This window comes from Ceratotherium simum, chromosome 39 (genome assembly GCF_057802395.1).
Source record: "Ceratotherium simum simum isolate JZ-2026a chromosome 39, ASM5780239v1, whole genome shotgun sequence".
Taxonomy (NCBI): Eukaryota; Metazoa; Chordata; class Mammalia; order Perissodactyla; family Rhinocerotidae; genus Ceratotherium; species Ceratotherium simum.
The window spans coordinates 2,431,627-2,451,467 of record NC_141938.1 but is presented as its reverse complement, the minus strand read 5'-3'; the positions used below and the strand labels follow the sequence as shown (position 1 = coordinate 2,451,467).

Below are 19,841 nucleotides of genomic sequence, written 5' to 3'. Positions count from 1 at the left end.
TCCCAGCAGTCAGAAACGTGTGGGGACACTGTGGGCTGGGGGAGGGGGCATGCGCGGGGGAGAGGGGGCCGGCTGCAGAGTGTGTGAGGATATGTCCCAGGGAGTGGGGCCTCTGGTCGGGAACACAGAGCCCATCAGCTCGAAGCCTGTCTCCTCCCCAAGTCCTGCAGCCAGGGGCGCCACCCCTCGCCCCCTTTTATGGGCTGTCCGGCAGCTGGACAGCGGAGGTGCAGGTCCGAGGGTGGCCAGCCTGGGCTGGTTCCTAATTACCCCGGGCGGGGCGGACATCTGCCAAGCTGGGAACACAGCGTCCTTGCCGGCAGGGCTTGGGGCGGGGCTTCCCGGAGCCATCCGTGCTCCTAGCACATGAGGTGGACCCGAGGGGCTCAGGGCAGCCCCAGGGCACCCCTCTTGGGGCTGGAACCCAGAGCCTCTGTTCCTCCCACACCGGGCTACACATTCAAGGTTGGGGCTGGGGGGCTGTTTGTGCCAGGCTGGGAGCGCCCCCTTTGTAGGTGTGTCTATGAAGGGGGAACATCTGTCCCACATCCATGCTGAATGTGGGGACAAGGTTTTATGTCCCCAAGCTTGTGTGTTCATGGCGATGTGGAGAGTGTCTGAGACCTGAGGTGTGTGTATGGGTGTGTGTGCCTGCACACCACGGGGCGGGGAGCGGGGCGGGGGGGGAGCGTCTTATGTATTGATGAGCAAATGCAGGTGAGTTTCATGAGGGGTTATGGGCATGACCCATCTGGATGTGACTCTCGTGGTCTGTGGGACTGTTGGGGACGGGTCGCTGTTGTATGAGTGTGTCTTTGCAACATTGGTGAACCTAAGGGATCTCTAGGCTAGGACCCCGTGCTGCCCCCCAGGACCGTGTGCCACCGTGTTGAGAACAGGTGTTCCCGCATCTGGTGTGTGACCATGAGTGTATCTTTGCACAGGGCGGATCGGGAATGCGTGCATGCTACCTCCCTGTGTGACTGTATGTGGTTGTGGGTGTGAGGGCATCCTGGGGTCTGCACTTAGCTGGTTGTGTGACCTTGCGTGTGTCTTTGTTACATGGTGTGCTCATGAAGGAATGCAGGGCCCCTGGGTCCCTCCCGTGTGCTTCTGGGTGGCTGTTTGGAGCACCGGGTGGGTGCCTGAGAGCTGAAAGCCTGGGCGAGGGTCCAACTGCCTTATATCTGAACATTGGGGGCAGCTAGAGTTAGGTGTGTCTTGTGTGACTTTGGGAGTCTTTGTGACAGTGTGTACTGCCCTCTGGGTCACCATGGTCGTGGGAGGCTGTGTCGAGGGAAGCTGCATTTGTCTCTGGGTCTATGGTGGGTACTTCTATGTGCGTCTTTGTGACAGGTGATTATAGGTGACTGTGGAGTGACCCAGCCTCAGTGAGCCCTGTGTGTGTCTCTGGGATTGGGAAGGAGATGGTCCCTGCCCCCTCCCCCAGCTCTAGGTCCAAGATTCCTTGGACCTGCCAGTGACTAACTGGGAGAGAGACAGGGAGGAGCAAGGGAGGACAGGGCGATTTCTACCCACCCCCCCCACCACCAGGTAACAAACTGTCAGGGCTTCTCCAAACAAAGTTCCCAGGCTGCAGCTGAGGGGGCGGGCCAGGGAGGGGCTGCCCACGCCCACTCCCCAGCCCCCTCCTGCCCAGGGTCTGGCTTCAGCCTCACCCAACGCTGAAGCCACCCGCCCATCCTGTGCTTGTCCCCGTGTGTCCCTGCACCCGCCACCAGGTGAGACGGGCCCAGGCTTGGGGGAATAAGGGACCCTGAGGACAAATGGGTCTGTGGGCAAGAACCCATCAGCATCCTCAGGGTGGAGAGTGAAGGGTTTGGAAAGCTGGAAGGGCATGGACAGAGGAAAGGTCAAGGGGATCCCGGAGAAAGGAAGGGGCTGAGCCAGGGAGGTAAGGGGGGGGTGGATAGGCTGGGGCAGCTGTGCAGGAGAGGGGGCAGCCTGAGACAGGAGGGCTGCGGGATGGGACCAGGGGGCCTGGAGCCTTGGGGACAGGGCTTCACAGGGCTTCAGAAGGGAGTGCAGGGGCACAGAATGGGCCAGGACTGGCAGCTGGTGGTGGGGGGACAGGTGGGACCTGAGGGAGGGGAATGGGAAACTGGGGTGCTGGCGACTCAAGGAGTGAGGGAGGCTGTAGATGGCGCCCACGTAGGGGGGGTGGGATCGGATGAAGGGGAATTCCGGGCAACTCGGTGGACCCAAGGGTCTGGAGTGTGAGGGATGGAGGGAGAGGGCCTGCGAGGTGCAAGACGCTTGGACCAGGAGTCCAGGGAATGGGGTGGCCTGCGAGGGGAGGCTTGGGGAGCTAGGGCAGGACTGAGCAGGGCTGGGAGGAGACGGGAACCTGGGCAGGGGACGAGAGGAGGTGACCCGGTGCGGAAGGGGACGCCGAGCTGAGTGGGCCCCGCACCTCTCCTCCCCGCCCGCAGCCCCCGCCCAGCCCCCCGCTCCTCGGCCCACAGACCGGGGTCCGCTCCAGCCCCCTCTCCTTTGGCGCGACCCGCCCGGCGCCGCGATGACCGTCACGTACACGGCCCGCGTGGCCAACGCGCGCTTCGGCGGCTTCTCGCAGCTGCTGCTGCTGTGGCGCGGGAGCATCTACAAACTGCTGTGGCGCGAGCTGCTCTTCTTCCTCGGGCTCTACATGGCGCTGAGCGCCACCTATCGGTGAGGCGGCCCCTGGCTGGGGGGTGCCGGCCCGCGCTCCGGACCCGCCGGGACCGCGCGTCCTGGGGAAGGGGGCCCGCCAGACACGGCTGGAGAGGGGCCTCGGGTGTGCCCGGGAGGGGGCGGGGGAAGAGAGATCTGCGGCTGGGGAGGGGGCTCGCCCGTGACCCCGCGCCCCCTGCGTCACAGCTTCGTCCTGACCGACGAGCAGAAGCGCTACTTCGAGAAGCTCGTCATTTACTGCGACCAGTACGCCAGTCTCATCCCCGTCTCTTTCGTGCTCGGTGCGTTCGCTCCTGAGTCCCCCATTCCCCTGATCCTGAGAAACCCTTTTGGAGACCCCCATTCCTGCCCCTCTGAGACCTACCTCAAATCCAACCCTCACAGACTCCCACTCCTGCATCCTTCACGCCAGGTGTGGCCCTAATTCCCAAGACCTTGGATGTCACCTGGTCACAGTGCCCCCATGAGAGCTCCGTGTCACCCATAGGCTTATTCTTGGTCACCTCAGCGACTCTCACCTGTGTCTGCATGAGATTACTAGTGCCCCTCCGCATGTCCTGGGCCCCAGGGACCCCATATGACTCCATCCTCTCAAGTCCAGCCTGAGGGGCATTTCTTTAACAAGCTCTGGCCCCCAGTCCTCGGTGACTTCACCTGACCCCAGCCTCCTGCTTCAGGGCCCACGCCCCCCAGGGAGTAGCTCCCTGTGGCCACAGACCACCTGCCTATGTGCCCCTAACATGGGCCTGTGTCTCCACCTTCATTCTGGAATCACAGTCCCACATCCCAGGTGACATTCAAGTAGCCCCGGGTGACCCAGCATGCTCCTGCCTCTCTGACCTCAGGGCTGGACCACATAGCTCCCAGCCCAGGTGGCCCCACGTGGTCAGGGTGTCCAGCCTGCCCGGTGTCCCTGAGGCAGACCCTATGTTATCCTTCTTCCCACCACCTGGACCCCCAAACCCTTGGCCTAGTGTCCCCACTGAGCCCCCATTCCTGGCTCCCCCGCAGGCTTCTACGTGACGCTGGTGGTGAACCGCTGGTGGGACCAGTACCTGTGCATGCCGCTGCCCGACGCGCTCATGTGCGTGGTGGCGGGCACGGTGCACGGGCGCGACGAGCGCGGCCGCCTCTACCGGCGCACGCTCATGCGCTACGCGGGGCTCTCAGCCGTGCTGATCCTGCGCTCGGTCAGCACCGCGGTCTTCAAGCGCTTCCCCACCATAGACCACGTGGTGGAGGCGGGTGAGGCTCCGGCCAGAACGGGGGCGGGGGCGGGGCGAGGACGGGGGACGGGGGACGGGGCGAGTAACCCCCGACCTGGCCCCTCCAGGGTTTATGACCCGCGAGGAGCGCAAGAAGTTCGAGAACCTGAACTCGTCCTACAACAAGTATTGGGTGCCCTTCGTCTGGTTCTCCAACCTGGCGGCGCAGGCCCGGCGCGAGGGCCGAATCCGCGACAACAGCGCCTTTAAACTGCTCCTGGAGGTGAGCTCGCCAGGTGGTCATTCATATAAAATACCAGGGAAATTGTATCTCCCCATCCTCCCCGAGTTGTGCCAGAGAGCGGCTTGCCAAGCGCTCCCACGAGGCAGATCCCAAACACCTTAACTTAGGTGTGTACCGACTCCTGGGTGCATGGTACCCCCGACTCCAGGTGACCACTCACCTCCATCCCAGGTACCCACACTTAATCCCCACGTGTGAGCTCACCATTCAGGCCCCCTCATGACCCGCATCGCCCGCAGGAGCTGACCGCTTTTCGGGGCAAGTGTGGGATGCTCTTCCACTACGACTGGATCAGCGTACCCCTCGTCTACACCCAGGTAACGCTGCCGTGCCTCCGTTTATATCCGGCGTAAGACGCCATCGCGGTGACGCCGGACGCTAGCCCTGGTGTCTCCGTGACCCGTCCCAGAGGCCGGGAGAACCCTGACCCGGCGGCGCGCCCCACCCGCAGGTGGTGACTATCGCGGTGTACAGCTACTTCCTGGCCTGCCTCATCGGTCGCCAGTTCCTGGACCCGGCGCAGGGCTACAAAGGCCACAGCCTGGACCTGTGCGTGCCCATCTTCACCCTGCTGCAGTTCTTCTTCTACGCTGGCTGGCTCAAGGCGAGTGGGGCCTCGAGGCCGGGACTCGGGGCGGGCCGGGATTCCCAGGACTCTGCCTACCTCCCCTCTCCCCCTTCAGGTAGCCGAGCAGCTCATCAACCCCTTCGGAGAGGATGATGACGACTTTGAGACCAACTTTCTGATCGACCGCAACTTCCAGGTGAGGCTCTCTCGGTTGCGCCCACCCCGGGGCTCCCACAGCGGCCCTGGCCCCACCCCCGCCAAGACTTGCCCGGGCCCCGCCCCTGAACCATCCTGTCTGTGGTGCCGCGCTTTCCACGCCGCCCTCCCTGCCCCGCGTGTCCGCGCCCGCAGGTGTCCATGCTGGCCGTGGACGAGATGTACGACGACCTGGCCATGCTAGAGAAAGACCTGTACTGGGACGCGACCGAGGCTCGCGCCCCCTACACGGCGGCCACCGCCTTCCTGATGCAGCAGCCCTCCTTCCAGGGCTCCACCTTCGACATCACGTGAGCCCAGGGTGGGCGGGGCCTCCGGGGCGGGGCTTATGGCTCTGGGGTGTAACTGATTGAAGGGGCTAGGGGCGCCAGGACAGTGCTAAGAGCTAAACTCTGGAGATTCGGGGCTAAGACTGGGATGGGGCAGGGGTCAGGGATGGGCTCAAGGTCTGGCACCCGGCCATTAATTGGGGGCCGAACTAAGGGCTAAGGTCTATAAGGATTGGACGGGCCAGAGGCGGCACCAAAGGACACACGGCAGAGCCACAACTGAGGCCTTGAGGCGTAAGATCGAGCGTAGTCAGAGCCAGAGGATAAGGCCAGGCTCTCGGGCGAGGGGCCAAGGTCTTTGGGGATAAGCTGGACAAAGGAGTGGGTGGAGCCAGGAGAAGCAGCAGCAGCGTGCCTCGGTCGCAGCTCTGTTAATGAAGAAGAGGGGCGAGGCCGCAGCGCTGACCCGCCGTCCGCCCGGCAGGCTGGCCAAGGAGGACATGCAGTTCCAGCGGCTGGACGGCGTGGACGGGCCGCTGAGCGAGGCTCACGGCGACTTCCTGCAGCGCCTCCTGCCGGTGGGCGCGGGCGTGGGCGCGGGCGTGGTCCCAGGGGGCCTGCTGGGCCGGCGCCTGTCCCTGCTGCGCCGCAAGAACAGCTGCGTGTCCGAGGCGTCCACCGCCCCCAGCTGCGCGTGCGCCTGCGCCCCCGACGGCGCGGCCCCGGAGTGCGGCTGCGGGGACCCGCTGCTCGACACCGGCCTGCGGGAGCCGGAGCCCGAGCCCCCCGCCGGCCCCGAGCTGCCCGCCGAGCCCTTCACCCCTGTGCCCATGCCCGCGCCCCGGGGGCCGGCTCCGCCCTGGCTGCCCAGCCCCATTGGCGAGGAGGAAGAGAGTCTGGCCTGAGACCCTGGAGCCCAGGATCCGCAAGGACAGGGACCCAAGCCTCCACACCGCACGCAGGCAGCGGTCCGGGTCTGCGTAAGCCGCGCGCGGACTCCGTCCGCCCGCTTTTGACCAGTTCCCGCTCCCTGCGCGCCCGCCTTCGTGGCCCACACAGGAGCTTGGAGCGCCCCCTGTGGGCCAGGCACTGAGCTGAGGGCGGGGGATGCCGCCAGCTTCTTCGAAGAGCGGGTCCTCACCACCAGCTCTCCTCATCCGCCACCACCTGAGAGGCCTCTATCAGTGTGCTCTGCCTTCACGCCTTCCTCCACGTGGAGAGGTGAGCGCCAACCTCATTGAGTTGTGAGGATGAAATGAAATGACGGCTTTAAAGTGTTTGGTACATAATAGGTGCTCAATAAAATGTTAGTGGTTTCTACTCAAACGTAGCCTGACTTTTGTTGCCAGGCATCATGCTAAGTAAAACTTGAGAGTTCTTCCAGATTATTTGATGATGCTCTGCCCACTTCTTCCCAAACTCTGCTCTCTGAAATGCCCCATTGGTGCCCACAGCTTTACTCATTCATCAATGTACCACACGCAGTCCCAGGACCATAGCTTCCTCCTGCCAGCTTTCCTTTGATTCTGCAAGCCACACCTCCGCCCCAGCTCAGATGTCTCCTTCAGCGCTCTGGCTCTTAATTCAATCATATGCCCATTACTCCTGAGTTTACAAGTCCACCCAGGATCCCTCCCCTGGCTCTAGACCCAGAGAGCCAACTGCCTTTTTGACATCTCCATATGGGATCTCAGGGCACCTGGAATGTAACGTGCCCCCAAACCAGCTCCCTAAGGGCTCCCCAACCTGCCCCAACCTCTGTGGGCTTTGTCCTTCCAGATGGGGCCAAAACCTTCAAGTCATCCTCAACTCCTCTCTTTCCCTCCCCCCTCCACATCAACCCAGCAGCCAATCCCATCAGCTGGGTCTTCAAACTGTATCCAGAATCCAACCACCTCCCATTCCACCATGGCCCCCATCCTGGCCAGAGCCCCCAGTGTCACCCACTCACCCGGACTAGGGACCTCTGGTCTCCCCGCTCTGGTCCTGACCCCCTACAGTCTGTTCCTCCCACAGCAACCAAAGGGAGTCTATGAACACCTGAATCAGGTTACGTCCTTCCTTTGCCCAGAACCCTCCATGGCTCCCACCTCATTTAGAATAAAAGCTAAGTACTTCCCGCAGCCTACAAGGCCCTGAACAACCTCCCTTCCCTCGTCTCCTCCCATTCTTCCCTCACTCCACTGCAGCCTCACTGTCCCTCTAATCCACAAAGCAAGGTTTCATCTCGGGGCCTTTGCACATGCTATGCTGTTCCCTCTCCCTGGATCGCTCTTCCCCAGATACCTACACAGCCCCTCCCTCACTTCCTTCAGGTCTCTGCTTAAATTACGTCACTTCCGTGGTGAGGCCTCCTTTCTTGGCCTTTTATTAAAAACTGCCATCTCCCAAATCCACCTCCTGCATCCCCATCCCTTTCGTCTGCTTTACTTTTCTCTGTAGTACTTCTCGTATCAAACTTTATCCGTTTTGTTTATTGTCTGTCTCCCTTCGTTGGAATTGACAGCTTCATAAGGTAGGGAGTTTTGCCTGAAGCTTCTTCAAAAACCACCACACGCACACACCGTCACAAACATGATTGTCACCTCTGACTGGGTGCTATCAGTCACCCACACTTTAGTAAGAACACAAGCCACACCTTTCTTAAAAGCAATGGTCTGATTCCCCGGCCCATTTTCTCTCCCTCCCCTCTGTGCCCAGAGTCCAGCCAAGACAGATTGGAAGTCTTTATTATTTTTCTTCTCAAATATAAAATCACTCTCTCCCCTGGCAGTTTATTGACCCCAGGGAGAAAATCAAAAATAAGAATCACATTGCTAAAAAGAACCGGCCAGAACGGCCCATCTGCCTCCCAACCCGTCCTGCGCTTTTGTCCCATCTGGGAGAGCAAAAGACAGAGGTCACGACCTCAAGGCTCTCAAGCAGCTGGCCTGGACATGATGCTGGGCTCCATGTGAGTTGGGAAATCCAGGGTGGATTAAGCCTGACTGGCGGTGCAGGTAGCAGCACCCCGAGGTCCATCAGTGCTTGTCGGTGGGGCGCATGTTCAGGGATGCCAGGCGTCCCAGGGGTCCACGGCGAGCATTGGTGGCCAGTCGCTGCTGCGCCAGGAAGGACTGGGCATGTGCGGGTGCCCGCTCCTCCCCGGCACGCTGCTGCAGAGCCATGCCCTGGAGGGAGGGGGCGTGAATGGGGTCAAGGGAGCCCATGGCACCCCCGACACTCTAGCCATGGCGACGGTGCACTCACCATGTTATACCAGGCACTGATGAGCAGCTTCTCCTCCTGCTCCCGCTGACTTCGGCTCTTCTCAAAGTCCATCTGCCAAGGAGGCAACAGTCAAGGGCCTGGATGTGCTGGGGCAGCAGGAAGGGGACAGGACACTCACCTCCAGGTGCCGGATGCGGACCTCCCGCTCCTGGAGCTGTGTCCTCAGGGAGTAGAGCTCTGGGGGCGCCCCGCCTGGTGGCCACTGCTTGGGTTCCAGGGTCTGTATGACCTAGGGGTTGGGGAAGACACAGCCAAGGTGACCTTGACCTTGCGGGCCCCTCCACACATGGTGTGCGGAAAGTGTGACAGCCCGTGGCAATGGTGTAGATGCCTGTGACAGGATGGGGTATGACAGGTGTTGGGGTGGGGGCAGAGACGTGCAAACTGGTGGCAGGCATGAACCGACGGGAGGCGCAGGGAGGCAGCGGCCTCCGCCAGGAGCCCGTGGGGCCCGGCGTCCTCACCGTGCGTGCCTTGTCCACATAGCGGCGGTACCGCTCCTCCATGGCCCGCAAGTCCGCGTCCTTCTTCTGCAGGCTGTGCTGCAGCTCCTCGATGCGCTGCGCTGCTGGGGGAACGAGTCGGCCCCTCAGCTCCACGCCAAGCTCGGGGCGCCCCCCAACCCCATGCGGCCACGGAGGCCCACTCACTGCTGCCGTCCACGGGGGGCTCCAGCTCCTCAATGTACTCGCGCTTCCGCTGCAGCTCCAGATCCGCCTCATGCAGCTTCCGCCTGTGGGCAGGAGACAGACAGCAGCAGGCTGACCCCTGGGCCCGCTTCCACTTCCTCCCAGTCGTGGCCGCAGCCTTCCCAGCTGGCCAGGAGTGTCCCCCCTGGCTGCAGAGACCTCTCCCCTGCCCCCCAAGCCCGGGGGTGGGGTGCCCTGGCCTCACCATCTTCTCAGCCATCAGAGCCACAACCTTCCTCACCCCTAATCAGCTGGCCCCTGGACCAACCTCCCGTCTGTCCACTTCTCTCCATTCCACAGCCCACTCCCTGGTCTGGCCACCGTCATCCCTCATCAGCCTCTCCTACTCCTAACCCCTCAGTTCCCTTCTCTACCCAGCAGCTAGGGATCTTTCTAGAATGCAAATCTTGTGTGTGTGTGTATGTGTGTGTGTGTGTGTGTGTGTGAGGAAGATCAGCCCTGAGCTAACATCCATGTGAATCCTCCTCTTTTTTTGCTGAGGAAGACTGGCCCTGGGCTAACATCCGTGCCCATCTTCCTCCACTTTATGTGGGACGCCGCCACAGCATGGCCTGACAAGCAGTGCATCAGTGCACGCCCGGGATCCGAACCCGGGCCGCCAGCAGTGGAGCGCGCGCACTTAACTGCTCCGCCACGGGGCCGGCCCCACAAATCTCTTCTAACAAAAGGACATGCCAGCTAAAACTTTACAGTCTTGCCACCTGTGGCAAAACCCCAATGATCTGGTAACACTCCCTGGAGGTGGGACTATTATTGTGCATTGACGTGGAACATGGTGGAACATCTCAGAGTGAACCTCTGGCTGTGTCTACTAAAATCACAGACATGTGCCCTCTGAGCTACCAATTCCACTTTTGTGATATATTTGCACACAAGCATATGATACAATGTTGCATTGTTTGAAATTGCAGATGCCTAAAAGGAATGAGTTATATACATTATGATATTCACAAAAAATGCTACAGGCCAGCCCTTCTGGACCAGAATTCTCCAGGAGAATTAAGCCCTAATCCTCCAGGTGGCCATCCTCTGTAAAGAAATAACTTTTTCTGTGCTCTGGATCCGCACAAGCTATATTCGATCCTTGGTAAAACTGAGAAAACAGCCTCGCAAATCATTTTCTGTAAAGCCTAGCTTCCCCACGGAACCCTGGTTGACAAAGGCTGCTATATTTATAAGAAAGAATGGGGCCGGCCCTGTGGCTTGGTGGTTAAGTGCGCGCGCTGCAATGCTGGCGGCCCGGGTTCGGATCCCGGGTGCGCATCGAGGCACCACTTCTCCGTCCATCCTGAGGCCGAGTCCCACATGCCGCAACTAGAAGGATGTGCAGCTATGACATACAACTATCTGCTGGAGCTTTGGGGGGAATAAATAAAATCTTTAAAAAAAAAAAGAAAGAATGACTCTCTTCATAGAGAGAAATTTCCCAGTCAGCTTTTTAAGTAGGAAAAGCAAAGTGCAAACATAGATTATGCTACTTTTAGTGTAAATCAGGAATGAGAATAAAAATCTATATTCATCATCATTTGCATTTGGTTAAAAAACTCTGGAAAGATTTTCATAATAAACATAGGAATGGGGCTGGGGTAGGATGGAAACTGAGTCAACGGGAGTGGGGCACTGGGTGGTATACTCCTCTCTGTATACATTTTGTTTTTGTTTTGTTTTTTTTTAAATAATTTTATTTATTTTTCCCCCAAAGCACCAGTAGATAGTTGTATGTCATAGTTGCACATCCTTCTAGTTGCTGTATGTGGGACACGGCCTCAGCATGGCCGGAGAAGCGGTGCGTCGGTGCGCGCCAGGGATCCGAACCCAGGCCGCCAGCAGCGGAGCGCGCGCACTCAACCGCCAAGCCACAGGGCCGGCCCCTACATTTTGGTTTTTAAACTATGAATGGGATAGCTATTTAAAAGTTTCTTAAAAAAATAAATAAATAAAATAAAAAATAAAAGTTTCTTTTTTTAACAAGGCAAAAAGTAAAAGGTGACTGTCACGTTGTCACACTACCTTGCTGAAATTCCCTCCGTGGCTCCCTACTGTTCCCCCCAAACAGTCCACACTTCTTCTCTTGGCCTATAAGACCCCACTTGATCTGAGCCTGCGGCCTGTGGCGGCCTCACTCTCCTCATACACAACTCCCCATCGACACCCAATCCACCCCACACCCGGGGTGCCCTCCCTCCGGGACTCACAGATGCTCCTGCAGCTTCCTCTTCAGCAGGGCGGACTGGGGGAGAGAAGAGGCACCGGGTGAGTGGGGTCCAGAGGTCCCAACCCCTTTCCGGGGGAAGGCAGGGGGTGCCACCCGGGCCCACAGTACTTACAATGGGCTGCAGGGGCATCGGGCAGCAGGGGGAGAGAGAGGGGGGTTAGCGGCGGGCACGAGGGAGGGCCAGGCAGGGAGGAGGTGGGCACTCACGTCCTCAGTCTTGCCCCCCTGCTCCTGCAGGGCCTTCTGCAGGTCCTCCACCTGGGCCCGCAGCTCCGACAGCTGCTGCTGGTTCAGCCTGCGGGGGCGGGGGCCGCTCAGAGCCTGTGCCCGCCCTCGGCCCGGTCCACGTCCAGGACCCCCTCCGCCGGGTCCTCACCGGTGCTGCGTCTCCAGCCCGTGGCGCGCGCGGTTGGCTTCCTCCAGGTGGCGCTGCAGCTCCTCCTGCCGCTCCCGGTCGGCCGCCTCCTGCTGGCACAGCCGCTTGTTCTCCAGCTGAAGCCGCAGGAGCGTCTCCCTGCCGACCGGGAAGGAGGGAGCAGGGCTGGGGACCGGTCACCCGCAGGCCGGCCCGGGCTCTGACAGAGAGACTGGACACACGGTGCTAGGAGAGGGGCAGAGCCCTGGGGAAGAGCCCAGGGTGACCCTGGGCTAGGATGAGTACCGGGGACCCAGGCCTAGCGTAGGTGGGCGGAGCGCGGGGGGGGGCAAAGTGGGCGGAGCTATGAGCTAGGCCTAGGGAGCCAGGCAAGCGCGGGGCTCCAGGAGCGGGTTAGAACACGCGGGATGGGGCTGCAGGAAAGCAAGACGCAGGAATGTGAAGGGCTGGGGTGGGAGAATTCATCTGGGCAGCGCACAGGGCGCTGAACCTAGCAGGGGCTGCACTGAAGACAGAGATGTGCCCTGAGAGCAGAGCCCGATGTGGACGGGGCTGGGCGGAGGATTTTTGCATGGCCAGTGGAGCCAGATGGGTGGGACCCAATTTGCACACTGAGGATGGATCCTGGAGAGGCAAGCCACCAATAGGGCTAGCGCCCAGGGCAGGTAAGGGCAGAATTACGAGTGGCTGGGCCTAGGGGCCCGGCAACCGAGCTGAGCAGGCAGGGCTAGCGGTAGGCTGACGGTGGGCACTGGTAGGCCGGCGTGGGGCCAGAGCTCTGAGTGACCCCAGGATACCTGAGTTCCGCAGGTAGGATCTCCGCTGCTAAGTTTTCCACAGCCGGTGAGGTGGGATCCAGTGAGGGGTCTGGAGAACGGGTGAAAAGTCTTCAGGTTACTGCACAGTCCCCACCCCTGTCCCTGGGGTCCTCTTTCCAAGAATCATCTTTGGGGCTCAAGTTCGGCCAAGTACCTGGCTTAACAGGGAGCCCCGATGCTGGTCCGAGTTTGCCTTGGCCCCACCCCGAGCCCGGGAGCACAGCCCCCACCTTCTGTCGGCCCACGTCACCTCTTTCCGCTCTAGCCTCCCTCCAGCGTGGCCTAGCTCTGCCTCCAGTCTACACAAGCCCTGAGACACTGCCTTTCTGCCTGCCCTGACAGCACCCCAGGCCACCCCTCTACCAGACCCTTGGATGGGCCTCCAGCTCACCGGCCTGGGTCAGCCCCCGCGGCTGCAGCTGGGCGCAGCGCAACTCCTCGTTGGCCTCGCGCAGCGAGTCCCGCTCTGCCAACAGCCGCTGGAGAGACGGGGCACAAGAGGTCGCTGGAGGCAGGATCGGCCTCCTGGGGAATGGGCTATGCTATGATGACAGAGTGAGGCTCGGGCGGTGGGACCTCAGCCTCACCTCCTTCTCCTTTGTCACCGACTCATACTTTTCCTCCAGATTGTGGCACTCGAATTGCCATTTCTCGGCCTTCATGGCCTCCTCCTGTCGCTGGCCCTGCAGTTCCTGAACCTGAACAGACGAAAGGGGTAAAGACTGCGGGGTTGGAAGGGGGCAGGGACCGAGTACAAGGCGAAGGGGCGGGGCCGGAGGGACTCAGCGGCTTAGAGCCTGGAGGGGCGGGCAGACGCAGACGGGGGCTGGCCTGGGCGGAGGGGCGTAGCCTACATGTAAATGAGGGACAGGGCTCTGGCGGGAGGGGCTCAGAACCACACTGAGGGCGGACCAAAGCCAGGGAGCGCGCCGTGAGGGGCTTGGCCGCCCACCGCAACCCGCTCTCCGGGTCCCTGGCCCCCGGCCCGCGGCCCCCGCCGCACCTGCCGCCGCTGCGCCTCGAGCTGGGCGCGCAGCGAGCCGGCCCGGCGCAGCTCGTCCTCCAGCTGCCTCGTGCGCTCGGCGTGGCCGGCGTTGCGCTCCTCCAGCTGCCGCACCTGCCGCCGCAGCTCCCGCAGCTCGCCCAGGCGGCGCCGGCAGCTGTTCAGCGTGGCCTCCAGCTGCCCGGCCCGCTCCGAGGACTGCCTGGGGGAGGGGGCAAGTGGGGGGAAGAGGCTGGGGACTGCGGTCAGGGTTCAGCTTGGATGCGAGGCCCTCAAGGCAGGGGAGCGTGTCGGCCTGGGGGCGTTTGGGTTCAAGGGGATGGATCGTAAGGGTCAGGGGCCAGCCCGGATCTGGTGCTGTTGGGTGTCATTAGGGGGCATAAAGGGAGCCCTAGCATCGATGATTAGCCCAGGGTCACAATCAGGGATCCTCAGGGGGGGAATTGTGGGGTTACAGGGGGAATGATGGGACCCAAAGGGTCTGAGGAGCCCCCAAGGACACTTAGGGGTCATGAGGTGGCTGTGGGATCAACGATGGCATTGTGGGTACAGGGGCCATGGTGGAGTCGTGGGGGAGCTTTCGGGCCAGAGCACTATGGAGTCCTTGAAGGTGCAGTAGGGGCTCACTAAGCAATGTAACACTACAGGGGTGCCGTGGGGTCACAGGGGAGCCCTTTGAGGTTACAGAAGACACAGTAAGGTCAAGGGGGTGGAAGCTCCAGGGGTCCACCACACGCTTTGGGGTTGCTGGGGTGTTGTAGAGTTGTCAGAAGATACAGCCGTGTCACGGAGGTGCACAGTGGGGTCACAAGGGGCTGCAAGGTTATTGCACCATGGGGTCCTCAGGACACCAAGGGATCCTAGGGCATGGTGGGACCTAGAATGTGCAGTGGGTCTGGGGAGCATTGGTGGGGGCCCCCTGGGCTTGCTGGGGTCACAGGGATGCAGTAAGGTCTGGGGGATACAATATGGGATAACGGGGGGACACTGTGGGGTCCTGGAAGACATCAAGAGTCCAGGGGGCTTGGTGGAGTCCAGGATAGTGCAGTGGGGTTCAGGATGGCACAAGGGGCATTGTGAGGGTCCACTGGGCATTTTGGAATGACGAGGCACTGTAGCATCAGAGGGGCACTCTGGCAAAGGGGGTGTGCAGTGGGGACCCAGGGACCACCACTCACCGCAGCTCGTCCATCTCATCCTTCAGGGCCTGCGCCTCCTGGGCCAGGCTGGTCAGCGCCTGGTTCCGCTGCTGCAGCTCGGTGACCTCTCGCTCCAGCTCGGCACAGCGCAGGCGCTCATCCTCCCTGCCGCTCTCCAGCCTGGGGGGCAGTGGCAGGGGGCACGTGAGGGGCTGCAGCCGCCCCACGCCCCGGCCTGCCTGGCGGGTTCCCCGCCGCCCGCACCTGAAGTTCTCCTCCTGCAGCTGCTCCAGCTGGGACTGCAGCAGCAGCAGCTTCTTGGCAGTGAGGCCGGTGGCGCCCTCACCCTCGGGCCGGCCCACCCGCTCCCGCAGCACCGCGTTCTCCTGCGCCAGGCTCTGCTTCTCCTCTGACAGGAGCACCAGCTACGGGCAGAGGGTGCCCATGAGCTGGAGCTTGGAGGGGGGCTATGCAGGCAACCTGCCCCAGGAGCACCCGTGGTCCCCCAACTCGGCCCCACCTGCCGCTCCAGGTCCAGACAGCGCTGCTGCAGCTCGTCCCCCTCATCAGCCTCCTCACTCAGGAAGTAGTACCTTCGGGACTGATGAGAGGGGTGGGGGAGGGGCAAGGAACTCAGGGATCCAGGGGAGGAGACTGGGGGAAGGGAGGCTGGGATCTCCAGGGGGAAGGGGGGTGGCAAGAAACCCTCAGGATTTAGGAAGAGAGGGCTGGGACCCGGGGGCATTGGAGGAAGTGATGCAGGAACACTGGGGACCTGGCAAGGGAAGAAGCCAGGACCCTGAGGGATGGGGGTGGCTTACAGGCTTAACGACAAACCCTTCCCCCTTAGGCAGCCCTGCGAATCAGTAATAGGGCTGGACCTTTACCAGAACCCCCCACCCCTTACCTGGCTATCAAAGTTCCCATATGTCTCCAATGACAGGGAGTCAGGGGTGTCTTTGGTCATGAGCTGGAGGGGGATGGGGGACATTGAGATGAGCTGGGCCCCCTGAAGGTGGCCTTCAACGCTGAGAACCTCTCCATCCTCCTGTCCCCAAAGCCAGTTCTCCCCATAACCCTAGCCCAGAAGCCACGCTCCTGCCGTACTGCACGCAGGGAGGCCTGGTCCTTTGGGCATGCCAGACTGTGACTTAGAACTGGGAGGGGCTGGCCAACACATGAGACAGGAAAGCTGGCCAGCAGAGTTCCAGGCAGAGCCCAGACCTTACCAGGGCAGGGCCTGTGCCCAGCTGCCTCTGCCCTGGAGATGCCCTCCCCTGGAGCTCCCTGCCACACTGGGCACCCCCACCCACCTCCTGGATGGCTTCCATCACCACCTGCTGAACAGATTCCTCCAGGGTCATGATTCTCTGGATGTGCTCTAGGGATCAAAGTGGGGGAGACAGAGATGGAGACGTGGGGGGGAGGGAAGGAGAATTTCCTCGGATCTTCCCCTGGGGACCCCCTAACCCCCCATACCCTGCTTCTTCTCGCAACTGATGGCACAGCCCAGCACCAGCTGAAGCAGCTTGCCAAGCTCCTCTGGGTCCGAGAACTCGCCAATGAGGCTCACATCCGGGATGTGCTGCTCCGAAATGGGATGCCCCAGGACCTGAGGATGGGGGCGGGGGTATCAGGGGCTCACGGACCCCCTCCTCCCAACCCAACCCCCTAAATCCCTTTACAGTTACTCACATCCTGGGAGTACTCCACCAGGCTCTGTAAGATTGTCTTCAGATTGCCGACCTGGGGAGGGCCAAAGAATTGTGTCCAGGCTCCCAGAGCCCCCCCAAAAGGGGCCTGGCATCCCTCACCCTGAATCTGTCTACCCCACCCTTTTTTCTCTGCCTCTTCTCCCAATCCCTGGTCATCTCATCCTATTTGGCCCCATTCTCCGTCTGAAAGTCCCCTCTCTTAGGGGTGACCTGTCTGGCTGCCTGCCCTTCTTGTCCACCTGCCCATCTTGTTCACGTGTCCCCAGAATCCAACCACTTCTCACCACCTGCCCTGCCACCCTTTGGCCCTAGCCACCGTCATCTCTCACCCAGATTATTGTACCAACCCCGTCTCAGCTTCTGCTCTTGCTGCCTACAGTCCATTCCTCTCTGAGCAGCCTGGGGGAGCTTTTCAAAGCCCAAGCCGGGTTGTTTCCTTTGCTAAAACCCTTCGTTGACTTTGCACAGCACTTAAAATAGAATCCACCTCCCTGCCCTGGCCTGCCAGTCCTCTGGTGACCTCATCTACCATTCCTGCCCCTTTGCTTTCCGTTCTGACCTCTCTGCCATTCCTCGATCACACCAAGCTTATTCCCAACTCAGGGCCTTTGCATTGGCTGTTCCAGTCCTGGAATACTGTTCCTCCAAATCTCACATGGAGATCAGGCCATCTGGAGTAACCACCCACCAACCCCCAGTGGCTCTCTCTTATTGCCCAGCTTTTATTGTCCTCAAAGAACTTATCGCCAGTGGAAGTCAATGTCTACATTTGTGTATGCAGGTTTTTGTCTGTTATTCCTTGCTGCACGCCCAGCCCTGCTCAATAAATGAATGCAAGAACAAATAGTTGGCTGATCACCAGACATCTGTCCCTCTTCCTGGCTAGGTCTGTCTGTCCATCACCCAGGACATGTCTAGCTGACCCTTTCCTGATCATCTCTTCACCAGCCTGTCCCCCAGTGGAGTCCACCTGTCACCTTCAGCCTCCAGTTGGGACCTGGGTCGTCTGAGATGCCCTGGAGCCATGCTTCGTTGAACCAGGAAGGGTCTCTGGGGGCGAGAAGGTGGGATGAGCTGCTGGGGGCCCCTTTTGGGACCCTCCCCCTCAGCCCCACTCACATCTGGTTCAGCACAGAGGCTACGGCGAGGCCACTGCTCAGGTCCTGGGGGCTGGTACAGGGGGGCGGGACGTGGAACGTCTGCAGCTGGGGAAGAGAAGAAAGCGCAAAGGGCCGAGTCAGGGCCTGGGACCACCGACCCACGCCCCTTTTGCAGACTTTTCCGGTCAGCAGGCGCCTCACGCGGCTGGGCGGGAGCTGGCCTGTTGCTCCAGCGTGCCCGCTCCTGTGGGGGAGTGGCCTCTGCTCACCTGGGCCCGGAGGGGGCGTGGCCTCACTTCACCTCTGCCCCACAAACACCGCGCGACCAGGCCAGGGCAGAACCACGAGTCACCTGGGCCCCACAGGCACCACGTGACCAGGCCAGCTCACCTGTGCCCTCGCCTCACGTGACCCAGCCCCGAAAGGGCAGGGCCTCACCTGTGCTTTCCACGCAGACCTGCCACGTGACGGGGGCGGGTGCTCAGGCCAGAGTCCAACGGCCCCACAGGCCGACGACCCCCTACTCCTCCCAGTCCCAGGATGGAGGGGTGGACTGAGCTAAGGCTGGGGCTCCCGGGCGAGAAGAGCGGGCGCACACCTGTCCCTGGTTCCGCCCCTGACCTACCCAGGTGAGCAGAGACCCGCATAGCTCGGCCTTGTCCACGCTCATGGCTCCCGATCAGATTCGACCCCGGCCGCGGAGCCCCGCCACCGCAGCCGCCTCCGGATCCGCCACCAGCGAGCGCCCGCAGCCCCGACCTCCCGCTCGGCCTAGAGCGCCGCCCCGCCCCCTCGGCGCAGGCTCCGCCCTGGGCACGTGATCTCCTCCGGGCGCCCTCTCAGGCCTCCAGTCCCGCCATCTTGGATCCGGGCAGCATTCGGGCGCCCGCCCTGCCACTAGGGGTCAGCCTGGGCCGGCCTTGCGCATCCCAAGGGTGGCGCCGCAGCCCGTCCTCCCCGGCTGTTTTGTGGGTAGCGGAGACCTCACGATCATTCCTCAGTATCTGAGGCGGAGCTGCCCCACCCTGTTATACAGGCGCATTCACGTCCCTTCCCTTCAGCTGAAAGAAATTCTGCTGTCTAACCACGTTATGATGGGAGTCTTTATCTGCACGGGGGGGGGGGCAGGCCATAACAATTCTATGGACTTGGAGGGGGGATCCTAAAGGGGTCGTCCCGGTGGAGGTGACTTGGGAGTCTTGCCCCAGGGGATACAGGCGTGGTTCTAGGTAGGTCGAGGGTAGGATGGGTCAGCCAGACACGTGTGCTGGCTGATGGACAGACACACTTACCCAGCCGGTCCTCCGCTGAGCTTCCCCAGCGCCTTCCCCTCCCCAAGCCCCGCGCCGAGGTCCTCCTGCCTCAGAACCCAGGACCAGGCCGCCCTGGTCCCCGCGGCCCACCAGGGGGCGCGCAGGCCGCAGGAACGCGGCCTACGGGGAAGAGGATGTGCCCACTCTGAGACCCCGCCCGGGCGGTGGAGGGGCCTCCAAGGAAAGTGATAATAGTAGTTAACAATAAAATCGCAGTCGCCATAGATTGAGTGCCTACAGTATGCAGGTCCTGCGCTAAGCGATTTAAATACATAGGCGGTTGAATCCTCCCACGACTCTAGGTGGAAGTGCTGTTTTAATTCCCGGTTCGCAGGCGAGGAAACAGAGGCTCTGGGTGGACCCGGCTTTAGGCGGAGGGGGTAAAGCCCCGGCCCGCCCCCTTTGACGCTTGAGTCCCCCGGCAACCCCTCCCCCGCGGGGCCGGCGAGGTAATGAGCAGTAATTAGAGGTTATTAGCTGTACCCGGAGGGAGGGGCGGGCTCTGCTTTGGGGGTGGGTCCAGATCCGAAGGGAGGGGCGCTTTGCTCCTTCCAACCCAGCGTCTGGCTCCAGTGACCCTGCCCCGGAGCGGGTTGGGCAGGATGACAACAGCCCCCACGCCGCATCGCAGAAACAGTCACTCTACACCAGACACTCGGTTACTGCCGACTCAGACGCGCAGCTGCACGCACGCACGCCGGGCCTAGGAGGCTCGTCTACACCCCCACATCCCCTTCCCGCTTTGTTTTCATCCTCCAGTCCCTGGGAGCGGGGTGGAGAGGGAGTAGTGGGGGAAGGGGACAAGGGCCGGCAGCTCGGGCTTCCGGACTGGGCTGCCTTCCGGCGGGCGGGCGTGGGAACCACTGCCGCTGGCTGGGATGTCAGTGTCCCATCCCGCACCCTCCGGAGGGGAAGGTGCCGCCCCA

General features: G+C 61.6%; 2 protein-coding genes across 5 annotated transcripts; one reads left to right on the top strand and one right to left on the bottom strand.

The window, feature by feature from the left end:
* Positions 1-1,617: 1,617 nt before the first annotated feature.
* BEST2 (bestrophin 2) lies at positions 1,618-6,582 on the top strand. The gene is made up of 10 exons (XM_004442537.3): positions 1,618-1,915; positions 2,454-2,691; positions 2,881-2,975; positions 3,706-3,939; positions 4,028-4,182; positions 4,443-4,520; positions 4,655-4,807; positions 4,887-4,967; positions 5,123-5,277; positions 5,741-6,582. Exons 2-10 carry the CDS (start codon positions 2,540-2,542, stop codon positions 6,159-6,161), a joined length of 1,524 nt encoding a protein of 507 aa, XP_004442594.1. The 5' UTR covers positions 1,618-1,915; positions 2,454-2,539; the 3' UTR covers positions 6,162-6,582.
* Positions 6,583-7,968: 1,386 nt separating this feature from the next.
* On the bottom strand, positions 7,969-18,393 carry HOOK2 (hook microtubule tethering protein 2). Of its 4 annotated transcripts, none has more exons than XM_004442538.3 (22): positions 18,228-18,393; positions 17,622-17,707; positions 17,480-17,552; positions 16,483-16,533; positions 16,267-16,399; positions 16,101-16,168; positions 15,695-15,757; positions 15,308-15,388; positions 15,052-15,212; positions 14,827-14,967; positions 13,649-13,850; positions 13,233-13,343; positions 13,037-13,124; positions 12,625-12,694; positions 11,828-11,965; positions 11,659-11,746; positions 11,432-11,466; positions 9,177-9,259; positions 8,991-9,094; positions 8,645-8,755; positions 8,506-8,577; positions 7,969-8,426 (listed from the first exon to the last, which is right to left on the bottom strand). In XM_004442538.3, the coding sequence occupies exons 1-22, from the start codon at positions 18,270-18,272 to the stop codon at positions 8,277-8,279; spliced, it is 2,154 nt and encodes a 717-aa protein (XP_004442595.1). In that variant the 5' UTR covers positions 18,273-18,393; the 3' UTR covers positions 7,969-8,276. The 4 variants fall into 4 exon arrangements, with proteins under 4 accessions (XP_004442595.1, XP_087281508.1, XP_087281509.1 ...); XM_087425382.1 differs by having other exon boundaries at positions 8,991-9,091; XM_087425383.1 differs by lacking the exons at positions 16,267-16,399; positions 17,622-17,707; positions 18,228-18,393 and having other exon boundaries at positions 17,473-17,552.
* Positions 18,394-19,841: the final 1,448 nt, after the last annotated feature.

Excerpts from the sequence above, each read along its gene's own strand:
- BEST2 (XM_004442537.3), top strand. The coding sequence starts at position 2,540 with ATGACCGTCACGTACACGGCCCGCGTGGCCAACGCGCGCTTCGGCGGC. Across the intron at positions 3,940-4,027 it reads AGACCACGTGGTGGAGGCGG|GGTTTATGACCCGCGAGGAG; the intron begins GTGAGGCTCCGG and ends TGGCCCCTCCAG. Across the intron at positions 4,808-4,886 it reads TCTACGCTGGCTGGCTCAAG|GTAGCCGAGCAGCTCATCAA; the intron begins GCGAGTGGGGCC and ends CTCCCCCTTCAG.
- HOOK2 (XM_004442538.3), bottom strand. The coding sequence starts at position 18,272 with ATGAGCGTGGACAAGGCCGAGCTATGCGGGTCTCTGCTCACCTGG. Across the intron at positions 13,125-13,232 it reads CGGTGACAAAGGAGAAGGAG|CGGCTGTTGGCAGAGCGGGA; the intron begins GTGAGGCTGAGG and ends CCGTCTCTCCAG. Across the intron at positions 11,467-11,658 it reads AGGGGGGCAAGACTGAGGAC|TCCGCCCTGCTGAAGAGGAA; the intron begins GTGAGTGCCCAC and ends TCTCTCCCCCAG.